Raw genomic sequence first — 14,868 nt, forward strand, 5'->3', positions numbered from 1 at the left:
GCAAGTGAAGTTAGAGGCAAATTTTCCTATGGGAAAGCAGAGAGCCAAGGAATCGAAGCTAACTATTTAAAACCTTTGGCAAGCAAAAATAGTGAACAAAAACTTCAATCGCAGACAGCTGATCGTCGGGCTTCTGTAAAGAAAAATGACAAGGAAAGCGTGGAGCAGTCAAGAAAAGAAGAAGATTCCAACCAAACGGCAGAAATGACCAAGAAGAATGCGACAGACCTGAACAGCTCTCTTATTTCGACTGCTAAAGCGGTAAGCGAATAATTTTTAATATCATTTCTACCAAGTAAAACATGAAAAACTAACTCAACAGAAAGCAAAACAAAAGAACAATGAACATAAACTTCATCGAGTGCCATTCGATCGGCAAATCTTAGCAAAACACAATGATAGGAAGAACGAACCCGTGGCTCAAAAAAGTTTACCAAACACTAACTACCCTGTAAATCCAGCTGCTCAGCAAGTAAGAATAAAGTATTAAATGATTTATAAAAGTACATATTTATGATATCTGCAGGGAAAATACGAAAAGCCCGAACCATTCAAGGAGATAATAGAACAAGTGGAAGCTGATGACAATAGTTTACAGTTTCTAGCCCATAAATACAACGATCAGCAACATTTTGAAGCCCAGGTTGCGCAACAACTTCTTCTGAAGCAGCAGGTAACAAGAAAGGAAGAAAAAATAAGAGACAATCAAACATCATATGAGACCATGAGAAATGTACCAAACATTCCATTTGCTCATGGAGTAAGGGTATTCCATTGCTCGAACGTAGAATAATATAATTATTATTATGATTTACAGGTAAAACAAGGAACACACCAAGAATACCAACATGTCGATAAAACTGTGATGCCCTTGGCAAGTAAAAACAACGATCAACAGCTTTTTCAGCAGCAAGTCGATGCAAAAGCCTTGAAACTCCCTTACGAAAGTCAGATGCAGGAATCAAAGAAGGAAGATGGAGGAATGCAAACATTTTTGGTGGCCAAACAAAATGATATGCCAGATATTAATAATATAGAGCAGTCACAAATGGTAAATATATATTTCAGGGCTTCACACTGATAAAAACGAAATTTTATTATATAAAAGTGCATATTCAATATTCAATTCCCAGAAAAAACAAGTAGAATTCCAATTGCCCGAGCGGAAAGCGGAAAAGATAGAATTCGATGATGATAATTTAAAGTTTCTGATCAATAAATATAACGTTTTTAATAATCCACAACAGCCAGTTGATCGACAAACCTTGTTAAAACCAGGTGCTAGCCCTCTGGAAAATAAAAGCAATGACCAAACACTTGATGGGAATACGCGGGTAAACGACCAACCTCTGTCATTAGAGACAGGAATTAAAAGATCCAAGTCCAATACAAAAGTTAAACAAACTCTTAAACAGGGCAACAATCGAAAGAATGGAAAACCGTTAGAAAAGAAAATAGAGTTGATTCCCATTGAGCAAGGGCCAAGTAAACTTGATGGGCAAAAGGTGCCGAAACCAGATTCCGTGGGAGAAATCCAAGGAACTGAAATAAAAGCAAAGCAACACGAGACTGATGGAAATGTAGAGAAGAGAGAAACTGAGAAAAACTTACATCTAACTAAAGTTGAACAAGTCCCAAACATAATGCAGTTGGACAAAGAAAATAATGAGAAAAGCGCTTCCACCCAGCTGCCAGCTAAAGCGGAGAAAAGGTTTTCAGAGGAAAGATTCGAAACAGAAGCAAAACAATATGCGGCAAAAAGGACAACTGAGAATAAATTGGATCAAAAAAAGGCAAAACTGTCAGCTACAATAAAACCGGAGGAAATCAATAAAAGGCAATTAAAAAGGAAACTTGAGCAACAAACCACAATTGTGCAGAAAACTCCAATTGAGAGTTATCCAACTCCAAAAAAGGTAGACAGAAAAGAATCGGATTCAAAGGAACAACGAGAACAACCACAGCAACCAAGTGTTAAACAACAACAGATCATTAAAAGGCTTGAAAAGAAAACAGATATTTCTAAAGAAATGCAGGTTCTGTCCAAAAAAGAGATAATTGACAGGACAGTGCCTGTAGATGCGAGACTTAAAACTGACCGCCAAGCAAAGCCAGAGGAAGCCGACAAAACTGAATGCGATAAAGTGTCTGACGCCAGATTACAAATGGAGCTACCTTTATTGGCAGGTAGTCAAAATGTAGAGAGAAGTCCTAATGAGATAGATTCAAATCAAATACAATCACAACAACCAATTGGGCAGGCGCCGGATCTCGATCAAAAGCCAATGTTGCAAAAGACAGAATCATTTAAAAAGAAAAGCAAAGTTTCCGCTCAACAGAAAGTAACTGAAGCGAACCTTATCCCAGATGGGGATACCAAAAACGCGGAGAAAAGAGCAACTGAGAAAAATGTAGGACAAAATCAAACACAACAACCGATCGCCAAAAATATGCCGAATATCGAAGAGATTGTAAGAAAAATGGAAATGCATCTGGAAGCCAGTGAATCGAGTAGAAAACTTGAGGATCAGAAAGTAAAGTTAAAGAAAAACGAACCTTCAAAAGATTCTCCGCAAAAGAAGAAAGAATTTGATGCAAAGGAAGAACGGAAACAACAACAACTAAACATCAAACAATTTAAAAAGAAAATGGAAAAATATATGAAAGGCAGATGCGAAAACAATACGGAAGATTTTTCCACTGCGAAGCAGGAACTAGAAACAAAACTTTTCTCGGATGTTAGACATAGAAATGCAGAGAAAGTGGAAATTGAAAAATGGTTGGGAGAAAAACAAGCAGAACAACCAAATGTTGAACAAGCGGCAAGCCTCGAAGAACTTGCAAGAATAAACGCGGAGAAGATAGAGCCGAAAACTTTAAAAAATTCCCCGCAGGTGATTGTAAAGCCTGATGCAAAAGTGGAACGGAAACAACAACAGAAAATAAAGAATAAAGAAAATAAAATGGAAGAGAGTCTCGAAAAGAATACTGAAAAGAAGATAGGAACGGACATGAATCCTATTCCTGATGAGGCTAATAAAAGCGCAGAGAAAAGAGTATCTGAGATGGAGCTGGGACAAAAACATCCACAAAAACCAAGCGCTAATGATGCGTTGAACCTCGATGAGATTGCAAGGAAAAAAGAGATGAGTCCGAAAAATAGGGAACTGAAAAGGAAACTTGATGATCAAAAACCAAATTTGCAGAAAATGGAAATTTTGGAAAATCCACCACTAAAGAAAATAAAATCGGATGCGAAGGAGAAACGGAAAAAACTAAAGCCCCTTGTAAAACAACCGATAATCAAAAAACCAAAAAAGAAAACAAAGTGTAGGGAAGAGGGAAGCGAAAACAATACTGAAAAGGTTTCCGGCGAAAAGAAAGCACCTGCAGCTAAGAAGAAAATCACGGAAACAGAAGAAATGGAAACTGAGAAAAAACAATCACGACAACCAAATGTCAACCAGGCATCGAACCTCGAAGCGATTGCAAAGAAAATAGAATTGAATACGGAAAATATAGATTTAAATATAAAATTGGCGGATCAGAAACGAATATGGCAAGAGAGCGAAACTTTAAGAAATCCACCGCCGCTGAAAAAAGTATCTGAATCGAAAGAGGAACAACAACAAGAAAAACAACGGCCGAAAATAAAACAACAGAAAGAGAAATTGGATAATTTGGATATGAAAGGAGCATGCGAAAACAATACGGAAGATATTTCGGCAACGAAGAAAGAATCTAAACCTAGGAAGATAAGCACGGAAGCTCAGAAAAAAGAGGCGCATCTCGAGGTTGCACGGATAGAAGACATTATTCTGGAAAATAAGGAATTAAAAAGGAAACTTGAGGATCACAAGCCACAATTTCAAAAAACTGAAACTTTGGAAAATCCACCGCAAAAGAAAATAAAATCGGATGCAAAGGAGAAACAAAAAGAACAAAAGCCGCCCGTTAGGCAACCGGAAATCGAAAAACTAAAGAATATAGAAAATAATAAGGAAGAGAGAAGTGAGAACAATACTGAAAAGGTTTCCGCCGATGAGGAAACACCTAAAGTTAAGAAGAAAGGCATGCAAACTAATCTTATCTCTGATGAAGCTAGTGAAGATGCTGAAAGGGGGGGAACTGATAAAAAGATGGGACTACAACAACAAAGGGTTGATAAAGAGCCCAATCTCGAAGAGATTGTAGGGAAAATGGATATATATATAAGCAATAGTGAATCGGATGGAAAACTTGGGGATCAAAAAACAAATTCACAGAAAACCGAAGCGAAGAAAGGAAGATGCAAAAGCAGTACGGAAGAAATTTCCTTTGCGAAGAAGGAACCTGAAGTTAAAAAGATAAGCACGGACAAAGGAGAAATTGTGAAAAAGTTAGAACTAAAAGAAGCACAACAACCAAATGTTAATCAAGTGACTAATCTAGAAGAACTTGCAAGAAGAATAGAAATGAATCAGGAAAATGTGGATCAAACACCAAAAGTAGAACAGAAAACAGAGGGTATGGTCAAGAAACCGTTGCTCGATGCACAATTAAAATCTGAATCACATTTGAAACCAACTGAAACACATAAAATTGCAACCAATATACCCAGCACCCCAAAGCTGGTCGCTCCGAACCCGACAAATGTAAGTATAGAGTCAAGTAAAATTCTACAGTTTGTAGACTAATTAATTCGAAACAAAAGCATCCGGAAAATCAGACGCCACCCACCATACCACTTATAAAGAAGCTAGAAAATAATGTGGGAATAGGATTTTTCGAAAGAACGGCAACTGCGCAAAAGCGATCCTCAGATGGTCAGTTCAAAATGGAAACTAGCCCGAAATCGGATGAGGCCCACAAAGCTGCATTTGATATGCCCACAATCCCAAGACGCATTCTTCCAGTTGCGCAAAAGGTGAAAAGAAACTAGATAAAGTTCTCTGCTTTTATCTTAGTTTTATATATTACATTTTTATTCCATTAGCCCATGCTTGGGATCAAGGACCTTCGACCAAAGCGAGCGCCAGGTCATGTGTCAGTTAGCAAACCTTTTTCAACTACTGAGCAAGAGGTTGCAAGCAAGATGCCCAGACCGTCAACATCGCAAAGCGTAAGTATATGTAGCTTGCATCAGTTCGTCCAGTTCCCTCGCCCACAACTTCACAAGCGGTAAGAATGAGCTAAAGAACAAACATATTTTTATTCTTATTCAACAGCCTGAGAGCAATGAAACAGAGGCAAACAAAACTCTGGAAGAGCTTGCATCCAATGTAACCAATACCCAAAACAATGATCCAATAAATCAACAGGCAAGTTTCATATAATTAAAAGCAATCTGTAAACCTTAGCAACATGTCTATAGCTATATGATGCGAGTAAATCAGAATTTGTTCACAAGGGTTTTGCTTATCTGCTAACATATGTTTTTTAATATGTTTCAACAGGCCATAGTCGACCCTAAAGGAATAGGATCAAAGCCAAAGGCTAGCCTTATGCCCGACATCAACGCCAAAACTGAAAGCGCACCTAAGAAAAGTCATAAGCCAGAAAAGAATGCAAAGGAGGGAATTGCATCTAACAAAATTCCAGGGGACTCGTATTCGCAAGTGGTAAGAATCTTCCGCATATCAAAAGGAATTACAGAAACTAATTTTTATCATACGTTTCAAAAGGTCATAGTTGAGGATAAAGGTATAGGATCAGAGCTAACGGCTGGCCTTAGGGCAGATATAAAAACGGGAATTGCATCTAAGAAAAGTCATAAACCAGGAAACAACGCCAAGAAGGGAATCACTTCTAAGAAAAATCCAGTAGGAGCATCTTCACGAGCGGTAAGAAAGTCAAGATTAGATAGAAAGACATCAATTTATTTATTTTTCAAAGATAAAAACTATGTTCAGTATATGATCTTCGGATGTTCCTTAACATTTCTTTTATTTTTTTAACTTCTTCCCACAAAGTCCAAAAAAGTACGACGAAGAAGAAAGTCAGAACGTATGATACTCATCAAGGACAAGGAGGGACATCTAGTTAAAAGAATTTCTTTACGATTGGTAAGGAAGTTAAAATAAGATAAAATATCAGTATTAATGTTTATTCAACAGTTAAAGCGCAACCTGAGGAGGAGGAAACTGAAAGCAATGCTACTGGAAGCTGCTAGGGAACAGTTTGAAATCAAGACGCCCGATATCGAAGATATGAAATTAACATCGCCCAAGGTATGTAAGGTAATGTTGAACCGGCTTAGGGCAATGTTCCAGCAAGTTTTGGGCTTTTGTCTAGCTATACGGTATTATATATTTTGTTTATCTCGCATAATATAATAGTGAATCGATTTGAAAAACAAGAAAGTATTATCACTTATTTTTTAATTCTTAAATTAAATAGATAATCATCAAGCCGAAAGAAATAAAAGCAAACCCAAAAGCCGGACGTAGCCCAGTTAACAAGGCGAAGGATGAAAGACCAGTTAGTAGAATTGCATTTCAAAGATTTTCGATACCAGTTAGATAGTGGAAATACTATTAATTGCCACCGTTTATGTTTATTCACCAGATGGAAAATGTGGATGCAAGCAGGCCTCCACAAGCAATTCCTAAAGAGACCCAAAAAGACGTTATCCTAATAGCTGAAAAGGTAACTGCCATAAGAAAGTTTGTTTTACAACGAAAAATATTTCGTGAGCCCTGTTTTTTTTTTGTTTATGACTTATTATTGATGCTTTCGCATATTTAAAACTACTTTTATCAAAATGTCGAAAATATTTTATCTTTTAATAGGTTCCCGTCGAGCCCAAAGAAGTCGGATCACTTTCGGAGGTCTCGACCGCTAGGCGTTTGTATGCGAAGGAGGCAAATCAAGTTAGCAAGATTCCTGCCAGAAGATTTTCACTACCGGTAAGAAAGTCACGTTCGAAAAAAAAATATGAAAAATATAACAATTTCATTTCATTGAACAGTTTGAGAGTAAAAAAACGCAGGCACACAGAAATGCACAAGTTGCCAAAGAAGATGAATATAATCAAAAGGTATGTAAAAAATCGCAGACGTTCCAGGCCAAGCGGCTTTCGATAAAAAGAATTACAAATTTAAATGCCTAATCAATAGATGATTGTCGTTTCTAAGGAAGCCGAATCCAGACAAGGTAATGCCAATGAGGGAAGTCTAGCTCGGACTCTTTCTTCGAGGAGGACCTCGCTTGCGGTAAGGGAACTAGCATACGCTAAAAACACCAGCATAAACACAAAGTTGATTATAATTATCTTCTTACAGTTGGAGAGCAAAAGCGTGGAAGCAAACAGAGTTCTACAAGCTTTTAAGGACGACCTTGCCAAGCTGGCGGCAGAGAGGAGGAAATTGTCCAAGGTGAGCGGCTGTTTCAGGTCAAAGTGTTTGCTTATCCACCATAGCAGTCATGAATACTTGACGAGCAGATACCCTGTGGCTTAAAACGCCCCCAATTAAAGCTGTGGAAGAAAGCAATTATCAGGAATCTGATGTTAACTAGATCAGCATATTGGGTGGATCTTAATATATCTTTCTTCTTACCTATTTTTAATAAAATGTTAAATCGGAAACAATCGATAATATATAAACTATTAAATCGATATTGATAAATCTTTGTAAACCCAATGTAGAGCACAAACTCGGAAACTTTAGATGACTGGGAGCCATACAAGGTGAAGGACATGAATGCTATCTTCAGAGCACGCATTGTGCGCAAGGGACTGTTGCATGGTAGAACCCTGAAGCTGCCGACACGCCGCGAAGCGGCACATATGCAGCCGCATCTAGTGGATGAGGACGAGATGGATTTGGAGGAAATCGGCGTGCCAGATAGCTATGAAATATACTGGCCCAGCAATTTGCATGAGCTCGAGTCCAACACCTTGGAGCATCCCGACGAGGTGGTCGAAAGGTCGACGTTACTCTCATTGGATTTGCCGAAAATGACATACAAGCCGTCGCTGTCGCTTTCACCAAAGGCAACGGATCCACATCGACTCAGTGACTTGCAGCTGGAGGCCATAATCTATGCTTGCCAGGCCCATGAGCAGATACTCCCAAGCGGCCAGCGTGCTGGCTTCCTGTTGGGTGATGGTGCGGGCGTGGGCAAAGGACGCACCCTGGCAGCCATCATCTATGAGAATTTTCAGCAGGGACGCAATCGTGCCCTCTGGATATCCGTGTCGGAGCATCTCCGATTCGAGGTGGAGCGTGAACTGAACTATATTGGCGTTGGCGGACAGATCAAAGTGGAGCCCATTGGAAAATTCAAATACAACCAGATAATCGCGGATGAGACGGATGATGAGTCCTTTACGAAGGGCATCATCTGCTCCACCTACACAGAGCTGACGCGGGAAACATCAAATCCAACAGCCAAATACGAGACCCACGTTAGCCAGCTGGCTCAGTGGCTAGGCAAGAATGGCATTGTTGTATTGGATGAATGCCACAAGGCGAATAGGATGAGTCTGAGCAACACCGAAAGGTTCATCAAGATGTGCAGTTCGGTGCTGAAGCTGCAACAGATGTTGCCCATGGCACGGATTGTCTATGCCTCGGCCACGGGCGCCGCCGAGCCGCGCAATATGGTCTACATGACGCGGCTAGGCCTGTGGGGCATGGGCTCCCCATATGCGGAATTCCTTGAGTTCGTCAATGCTGTGGAAAAGCGGGGCAGTGGCGCCATGGAGATCGTCGCCGTTGACATGAAGTTGCGCGGCATCTATGTATCGCGCCAGCTGAGCTTGCATAATGTCAACTATCGCATTGAGCAGGTGCCCATGTCGCGAGAGTTTCGCAAATTCTACAACTATTCAGCGGAGCTTTGGGCCAAGATTAATGAGCAGCTATTCAAGGCTTTTCGGCGCATTCGCATTGAGCCGCGTATCCAGGATCGGATCAATCGGCAGTTCTGGTCCGCGCATCAGCGCTACTTCAAGAACCTGTGTATTGCCGCCAAGCTGAAGCATGTGGTGAAAATGGCCAACGACGCTAGGCTTAGGGAGCGGGCAGTGGTCATTGGGGTGCAGTCGACTAGCGAGTGCCGCGCCCTGCACTATCTGGAATTCGACCGAACTGAGTTGACGGGCTTTGTGTCTACCGCCAAGGCGATCATACAATCGTTTATTGAAAACTATTTTCCAGCACCCAGCATCGAATGTTTCGAGAGGCTGCTGAGGAGTGGCGCCTTTGACCCGGAGAAGCGCACAAATGCCACGGGCGGCCCGAAGCGTCCACGCATGACTACCGACTGGTCCAGCACGACTTCTGATGATACTGAAACCAGTTCCTCGGAGGAGGATGAAGACGATGGCAATGATGCTGAAAACAAGCTCCGCCGCTCGATAACCTCCAAGGGTAAGTGATATACGAAATACTTTATATTAAAACTAGCTGATATTTCCCGGCTTTGCCGGGGCCCACTGCTTTTGCTCATATTAATTTTCACTCAATTATAAAACTTAATATGGAAATTTAAAAAAACACATCAACAAATTTATTGAACAGCAGGTTTCCACTACTCTGTCCTCTTCGTCCGATCGCAAGAAAATGTGAGTTTCGCTTATTTTCCACCCGGACGAGTAAATTTCCCAAAATCCGAAAAAACAAGTCAGAAGTTCTAGTCGGGAGTTCCCGACTAGGGGATATCCTGAACCCTCTTCGACCATCATCAAATGCAGCTCGCGCTACGCACTCGTTTGCTCTAGCAGTATTAAAACTAAATTAAAAACTAAATGTAAAAAAAATAGGACTTGAACTCGCAACAGACCACGCTACTTGCCGCCTCCTTGACCCAACAGCCAAACCAACAACTGCTGACTACTGAAGCGGTGGAGGTGGCAATACATATATGTATATATATATAAATACTATTCTAGAAGCTGCATTTCAAGTTTGGTGAATTTGGATTTTCTCAAATTCGGGGTCGGTTCGAAAATCGAAACTTTTTTGATGATTTTTATTGCATATCTCGAGTAAATTTGGTCTGATTTTGAAATATTATACCTTTTTGAATTTGTACGGATCTCTACTATCAATTGGCATTCAAACATTTTAAAAATCGATGGGTTAAAATAAGTGGTTGACCAAAAACCGATTCGGTTGTAAAGTCAACCTTTTTTGATGATTTTTTGGAATATCTCGGCCAAATAATGTCCGATTTAGGAATTTTATACCATTTTGGACTCGTAAGGATCAGTACCATCGATTGGCATCAAAGAAATGAAAATCTAAATTTTGACCCAAATCAACAAAATGGCAAGGGGTTAAATCACGTTTTTTCTCACATTCGGGGTCTGTTCGAAAATCAGAACATTTTTGATGATTTTTTTTGAATATCTCGGGTAAATTTTGTCAGCTTTTGAAATGTTATACCTTTTTGAATTTGTGGGGATCCCTACTATCAATTGGCATTCAAACATTTTAAAAATCGATGGGTTAAAATAAGTGGTTGACCAAAAACCGATTCGGTTGTAAAGTCGACCTTTTTTGATGATTTTTTGGAATATCTCGGCCAAATAATGTCCGATTTGGGAATTTTATACCATTTTGCACTCGTAAGGATCACTACTATCGATTGGCATCAAAGAAATGAAAATCTAAATTTTGACCCAAATCAACAAAATGGCAAGGGGTTACATCACGTTTTTTCTCAAATTCGGGGTCGGTTCGAAAATCAGAACATTTTTGTTGTTTTTTTTTTCATATCTCGGGTAAATGTTGTCAGATTTTGAAATGTTACACCTTTTTAAATTCGTGGGGATCCATACTTTCAATTGGCATTCAAACATTTTAAAAATCGATGGGTTAAAAAAAGTGGTTGACCAAAAACCGATTCGGTTGCAAAGTCAACCTTTTTTGATGATTTTTCGGAATATCTTTTTTGATGATTGTTATTGAATATCTCGGGTAAATACTGTCAGATTTTGAAATGTTATACCTTTTTGAATTCGTAGGGATCCCTACTATCAATTGGCATTCAAACATTTTAAAAATCGATTGGTTAAAAAAAGTGGTTGACCAAAAACCGATTCGGTTGTAAAGTCAACCTTTTTTGATGATTTTTTGGAATATCTCGGCCAAATAATGTCCGATTTGGGAATTTTATACCATTTTGGACTCGTAAGGATCAGTACTATCGATTAGCATCAAAAAAATGAAAATCTAAATTTTGACCCAAATCAACAAAATGGCAAGGGGTTACATCACGTTTTTTCTCAAATTCGGGGTCGGTTCGAAAATCAGAAAATTTTTGTTGATTTTTTTTTAATATCTCGGGTAAATACTATCTGATTTTTATGGGTTAACTGATTACATTATTTGGCCGAGATATTCCAAAAAATCATCAAAAAAGTGGTTGACTTTGCAACCGAAACGGTTTTTGGTCAACTTTGCAACCGAAACGGTTTTTGGTCAACCACTTTTTTGATGATTTTTTGGAATATCTCGGCCAAATAATGTCCGATTTGGGAATTTTGGACTCGTAAGAATCAGTACTATCGATTGGCATCAAAAAAATTAAAATCTAAATTTTGACCCAAATCAACAAAATGGCAAGGGGTTAAATCACGTTTTTTCTCAAATTCGGGGTCGGTTCGAAAATCAGAACATTTTTGTTGATTTTTTTTTAATTTCTCGGGTAAATGTCAGATTTTGAAATGTTATACCTTTTTGAATTCGTGGGGATCCATACTATCAATTGGCATTCAAACATTTTAAAAATCGATGGGTTAAAAAAAGTGGTTGACCAAAAACCGATTCGTTTGTAAAGTCAACCTTTTTTGATGATTTTTCGGAATATCTTTTTTGATGATTGTTATTGAATATCTCGGGTAAATACTGTCAGATTTTGAAATGTTATACCTTTTTGAATTCGTAGGGATCCATACTATCAATTGGCATTTAAACATTTAAAAAATCGATGGGTTAAAGAAAGTGGTTGACCAAAAACCGATTCGGTTGTAAAGTCAACCTTTTTTTATGATTTTTTTGAATATCTCGGCCAAATAATGTCCGATTTGGGAATTTTATACCATTTTGGACTCGTAAGGATCTTTTTGAATTTGTAGGGATCCCTACTATCAATTGGCATTCAAACATTTTTAAAATCGATGGGTTAAAAAAAGTGGTTGACCAAAAACCGATTCGGTTGTAAAGTCAATCTTTTTTGATGATTTTTTGGAATATCTCGGCCAAATAATGTCCGATTTGGGAATGTTATACAATTTTGGACTCGTCAAGATCAGTATTATCGATTGGCAAATGAAATGAAAATCTAAATTTTGACCCAAATCAACAAAATGGCAAAGGGTTACATCACGTTTTTTCTAAATTCGAGGTCGGTTCGAAAACCGAAACTTTTTTGATGATTTTTATTGAATATCTGGATTAAAAATTCAAATTCATTATGTTTTTTGTGAAAATTGGGGTTGGTTCGAAAAGCTATAAAATGAAAAAAATGTATATATAAATTCTATTTTAGAGGGTACATATCAAGTTTGGTGACTCCAAAAAACAGGATTTGGATATCGATTACTTGGAAACGAGGCAATTTATCGATTATCGGAAACGAACTCGTACTGCGCGGGCACTAGGAGGACCTGCATTCCATTCTGAGATCCTTGCGTTCACTCATACGGACGGACGGACGGACGGACAGACAGACGGAAATGGCTAGACCGACTTTGTTAATGATGCTGATCTAGAATAAATATATATACTTTATGGGGTCGGGGATGGGGATGCTTTCTTCTGTCTGTTTTTAATGGTTTCAGGGTATAAGGAGCCGCCTCTAATGGCTCAACCCACGCCCTTGTGGGTGAAATGTTATAGAAGCAAACAAAACGAACTGTACAAATTCAGCATTTGAACTGATTAAACTTGATCTCTTCCAGCGGAGAAAACAATGCATCAGCGCATCCTGAAGCATTTATGCAACAACATGAAAGCGGAGCCGGAAGAAGAGGGCTTCGAGTATAACTTTGATGGCCTCGATCCCCAAGCAGACCAAATCACAGAGAGCGAGGTGAAGCGCTGCATCAGTGCACGGGATAAATTTCTCTTAAAGATACAGCAGCTGAGTCGTCGAATGCCGCCAAATACTGTGGATAAGATCATTGCGGATCTGGGCGGACCCAGCGAGGTGGCCGAGCTGACCAAACGTCGCGGTCGGGTGGTCAAAACGGGCGATCTCTCCTACAAGTACGAGCTGCGCGGTGATACGGAAACAAATATGGATATGCTCAACTATGCCGAAAGGCAGGCCTTTATGGATGATAGAAAGAAGGTGGCCATCATATCGGAGGCAGCCTCGTCTGGCATATCCCTGCATAGCGATCAGACTGTGGCCAATCAAAGGCAACGACTGTACATCAGTCTGGAGCTGCCGTGGAGCGCTGAACGTGCCATACAACAGTTCGGATGCACGAAACGCACTAACCAGAAAAACGAACCGGAATACGTAATCCTCATTTCGGATGTGGCCGCGGAGCTGCATCAGGCGAACATGGTGGCCATGGAACTGAAAAACTTGGGCGCGATAGACAGCAATCCACCGGAGGGGGATCCATTCGGGCGGCATCAATCGCTGTTCAACCTCAACAACAGCATCGGCAGCAGCGCTCTGGACAGCGTGCTGCAACAGATAACGGGCAAGAAGCCGCTGGAAGCAGCTCTCGTGCCCGATTTCTACAAGGGCGACTTCAGCCTCGACTGCTGCGAGGCTCTGGCCGGCGTTGGCATGCTCCATGTGGGCCTCAACAGCATTGGCCAGAGAAGCTATGTCGTGAACAATGGCAGCAATCACATACCCACATTTCTGAATCGATTGCTGGGCTGCCGCCTCGAGGTGCAGACGGCTCTGTTCAAGTTCTTCCTCAACAAGATGTACGCAATGATGCTGCAGGTGAAGCGCACGCGTCACTTCAACATGGGCATCACGGACCTGGACGTCCATGGATCCGTTGTCACGGTGACCAAGCTCATCACCTTTAGGCGCATATATGTCATGGGCACTGCGAGCACGGAACTGCACACGGTTGAGGTGGAGCGTGGCCTTTCCTTTGATGCGGCTCTGACGGAGTAAGTCAAATCAATCAATCAATCAATCAATCAATCAATCAATCACTTGTAACTAATCCACGTACACTCTTGTCGCTCTAGGTTCAAGAAGAAGGAGCGTCAAGCCCATGAGGGCTTCTATATACTTCGTCAGAAGCGCAACAATAACAACTGCGCCATTTTGTGCTTGAATCCCGAAACCGATGAAGAGTCCACTGGAGAGCCAAGCGTACCGACCAAAATCAATCTGGTGATCATACGGCCTAATACGGGGGCTCAAGTGCGCACCGAGCCGCTCAGCTCCCTGCTGGGTCGCTATGTGAAGGCCTCCCCGAAGGCGGCCCAGCCATTCTGGGATATGCAGTTCAGCAAGTGCCTGCACATCTGCTCCCACATTTACTGGAGCTGCAAGTGCTCCTACGGCAAGCGGTGCGGTCTGGGTCTGCGCGTGCGATCCTATCACGTGCTGTCGGGTCTGCTGATATCCGTGTGGGAACGTGTCGCGAATATCATCGAGAAGAACGGACGGCAGATGCAGATGGTGCGCGTCAAAACGGAGTCCAGCAAAAGGATTGTCGGCATTCTGGTGCCAGAGTTCGCATATCGGCGCATCGTGTCCGATTTGTCGTGTGACGCGACAGTCGAGACCAAGGATTTCACTCGAGTCTAATGATCGAACAGATGTCGTACGATAGATCAGCTTTAGTTTAGGTTTAGAGTTTTTGAGTTCATACGAACTCTATATAGAGATTTTAGTTTGTTTATAACTCAACTCTGATTCGTTCTCTATGATTCTTTTATCTGTAATTTT

At 40.6% G+C, this 14,868-nt stretch overlaps 1 protein-coding gene across 6 annotated transcripts in view; it reads left to right on the forward strand.

Annotated features, from left to right (window-relative positions):
* Positions 1-14,868, forward strand: part of LOC135428433 (titin homolog) — an 18,814-nt gene extending 3,946 nt beyond the window's left edge. For 3 of the 6 annotated variants that reach the window (XM_064682425.1, XM_064682419.1, XM_064682420.1), the window contains exons 10-30: positions 1-261; positions 323-472; positions 527-760; positions 818-1,051; positions 1,134-4,634; positions 4,694-4,906; positions 4,976-5,101; positions 5,208-5,300; positions 5,436-5,600; positions 5,664-5,822; positions 5,952-6,044; positions 6,096-6,218; positions 6,379-6,459; positions 6,547-6,627; positions 6,771-6,887; positions 6,950-7,018; positions 7,098-7,193; positions 7,263-7,355; positions 7,628-9,356; positions 12,893-14,078; positions 14,160-14,868. In XM_064682425.1, coding sequence (XP_064538495.1) covers positions 1-261; positions 323-472; positions 527-760; positions 818-1,051; positions 1,134-4,634; positions 4,694-4,906; positions 4,976-5,101; positions 5,208-5,300; positions 5,436-5,600; positions 5,664-5,822; positions 5,952-6,044; positions 6,096-6,218; positions 6,379-6,459; positions 6,547-6,627; positions 6,771-6,887; positions 6,950-7,018; positions 7,098-7,193; positions 7,263-7,355; positions 7,628-9,356; positions 12,893-14,078; positions 14,160-14,727 — 9,372 coding nt within the window. In that variant the 3' untranslated portion in view covers positions 14,728-14,868. The remainder of the gene's footprint in view (positions 262-322; positions 473-526; positions 761-817; positions 1,052-1,133; positions 4,635-4,693; positions 4,907-4,975; positions 5,102-5,207; positions 5,301-5,435; positions 5,601-5,663; positions 5,823-5,951; positions 6,045-6,095; positions 6,219-6,378; positions 6,460-6,546; positions 6,628-6,770; positions 6,888-6,949; positions 7,019-7,097; positions 7,194-7,262; positions 7,356-7,627; positions 9,357-12,892; positions 14,079-14,159) is intronic. The other 3 variants (XM_064682423.1, XM_064682421.1, XM_064682424.1) reach the window with 3 other exon arrangements.

The sequence above is a fragment of the Drosophila montana genome, unplaced genomic scaffold (assembly GCF_035044405.1).
Source record: "Drosophila montana isolate Dmon_TW-CO22-7 unplaced genomic scaffold, ASM3504440v1 contig_2481_1, whole genome shotgun sequence".
Taxonomy (NCBI): Eukaryota; Metazoa; Arthropoda; class Insecta; order Diptera; family Drosophilidae; genus Drosophila; species Drosophila montana.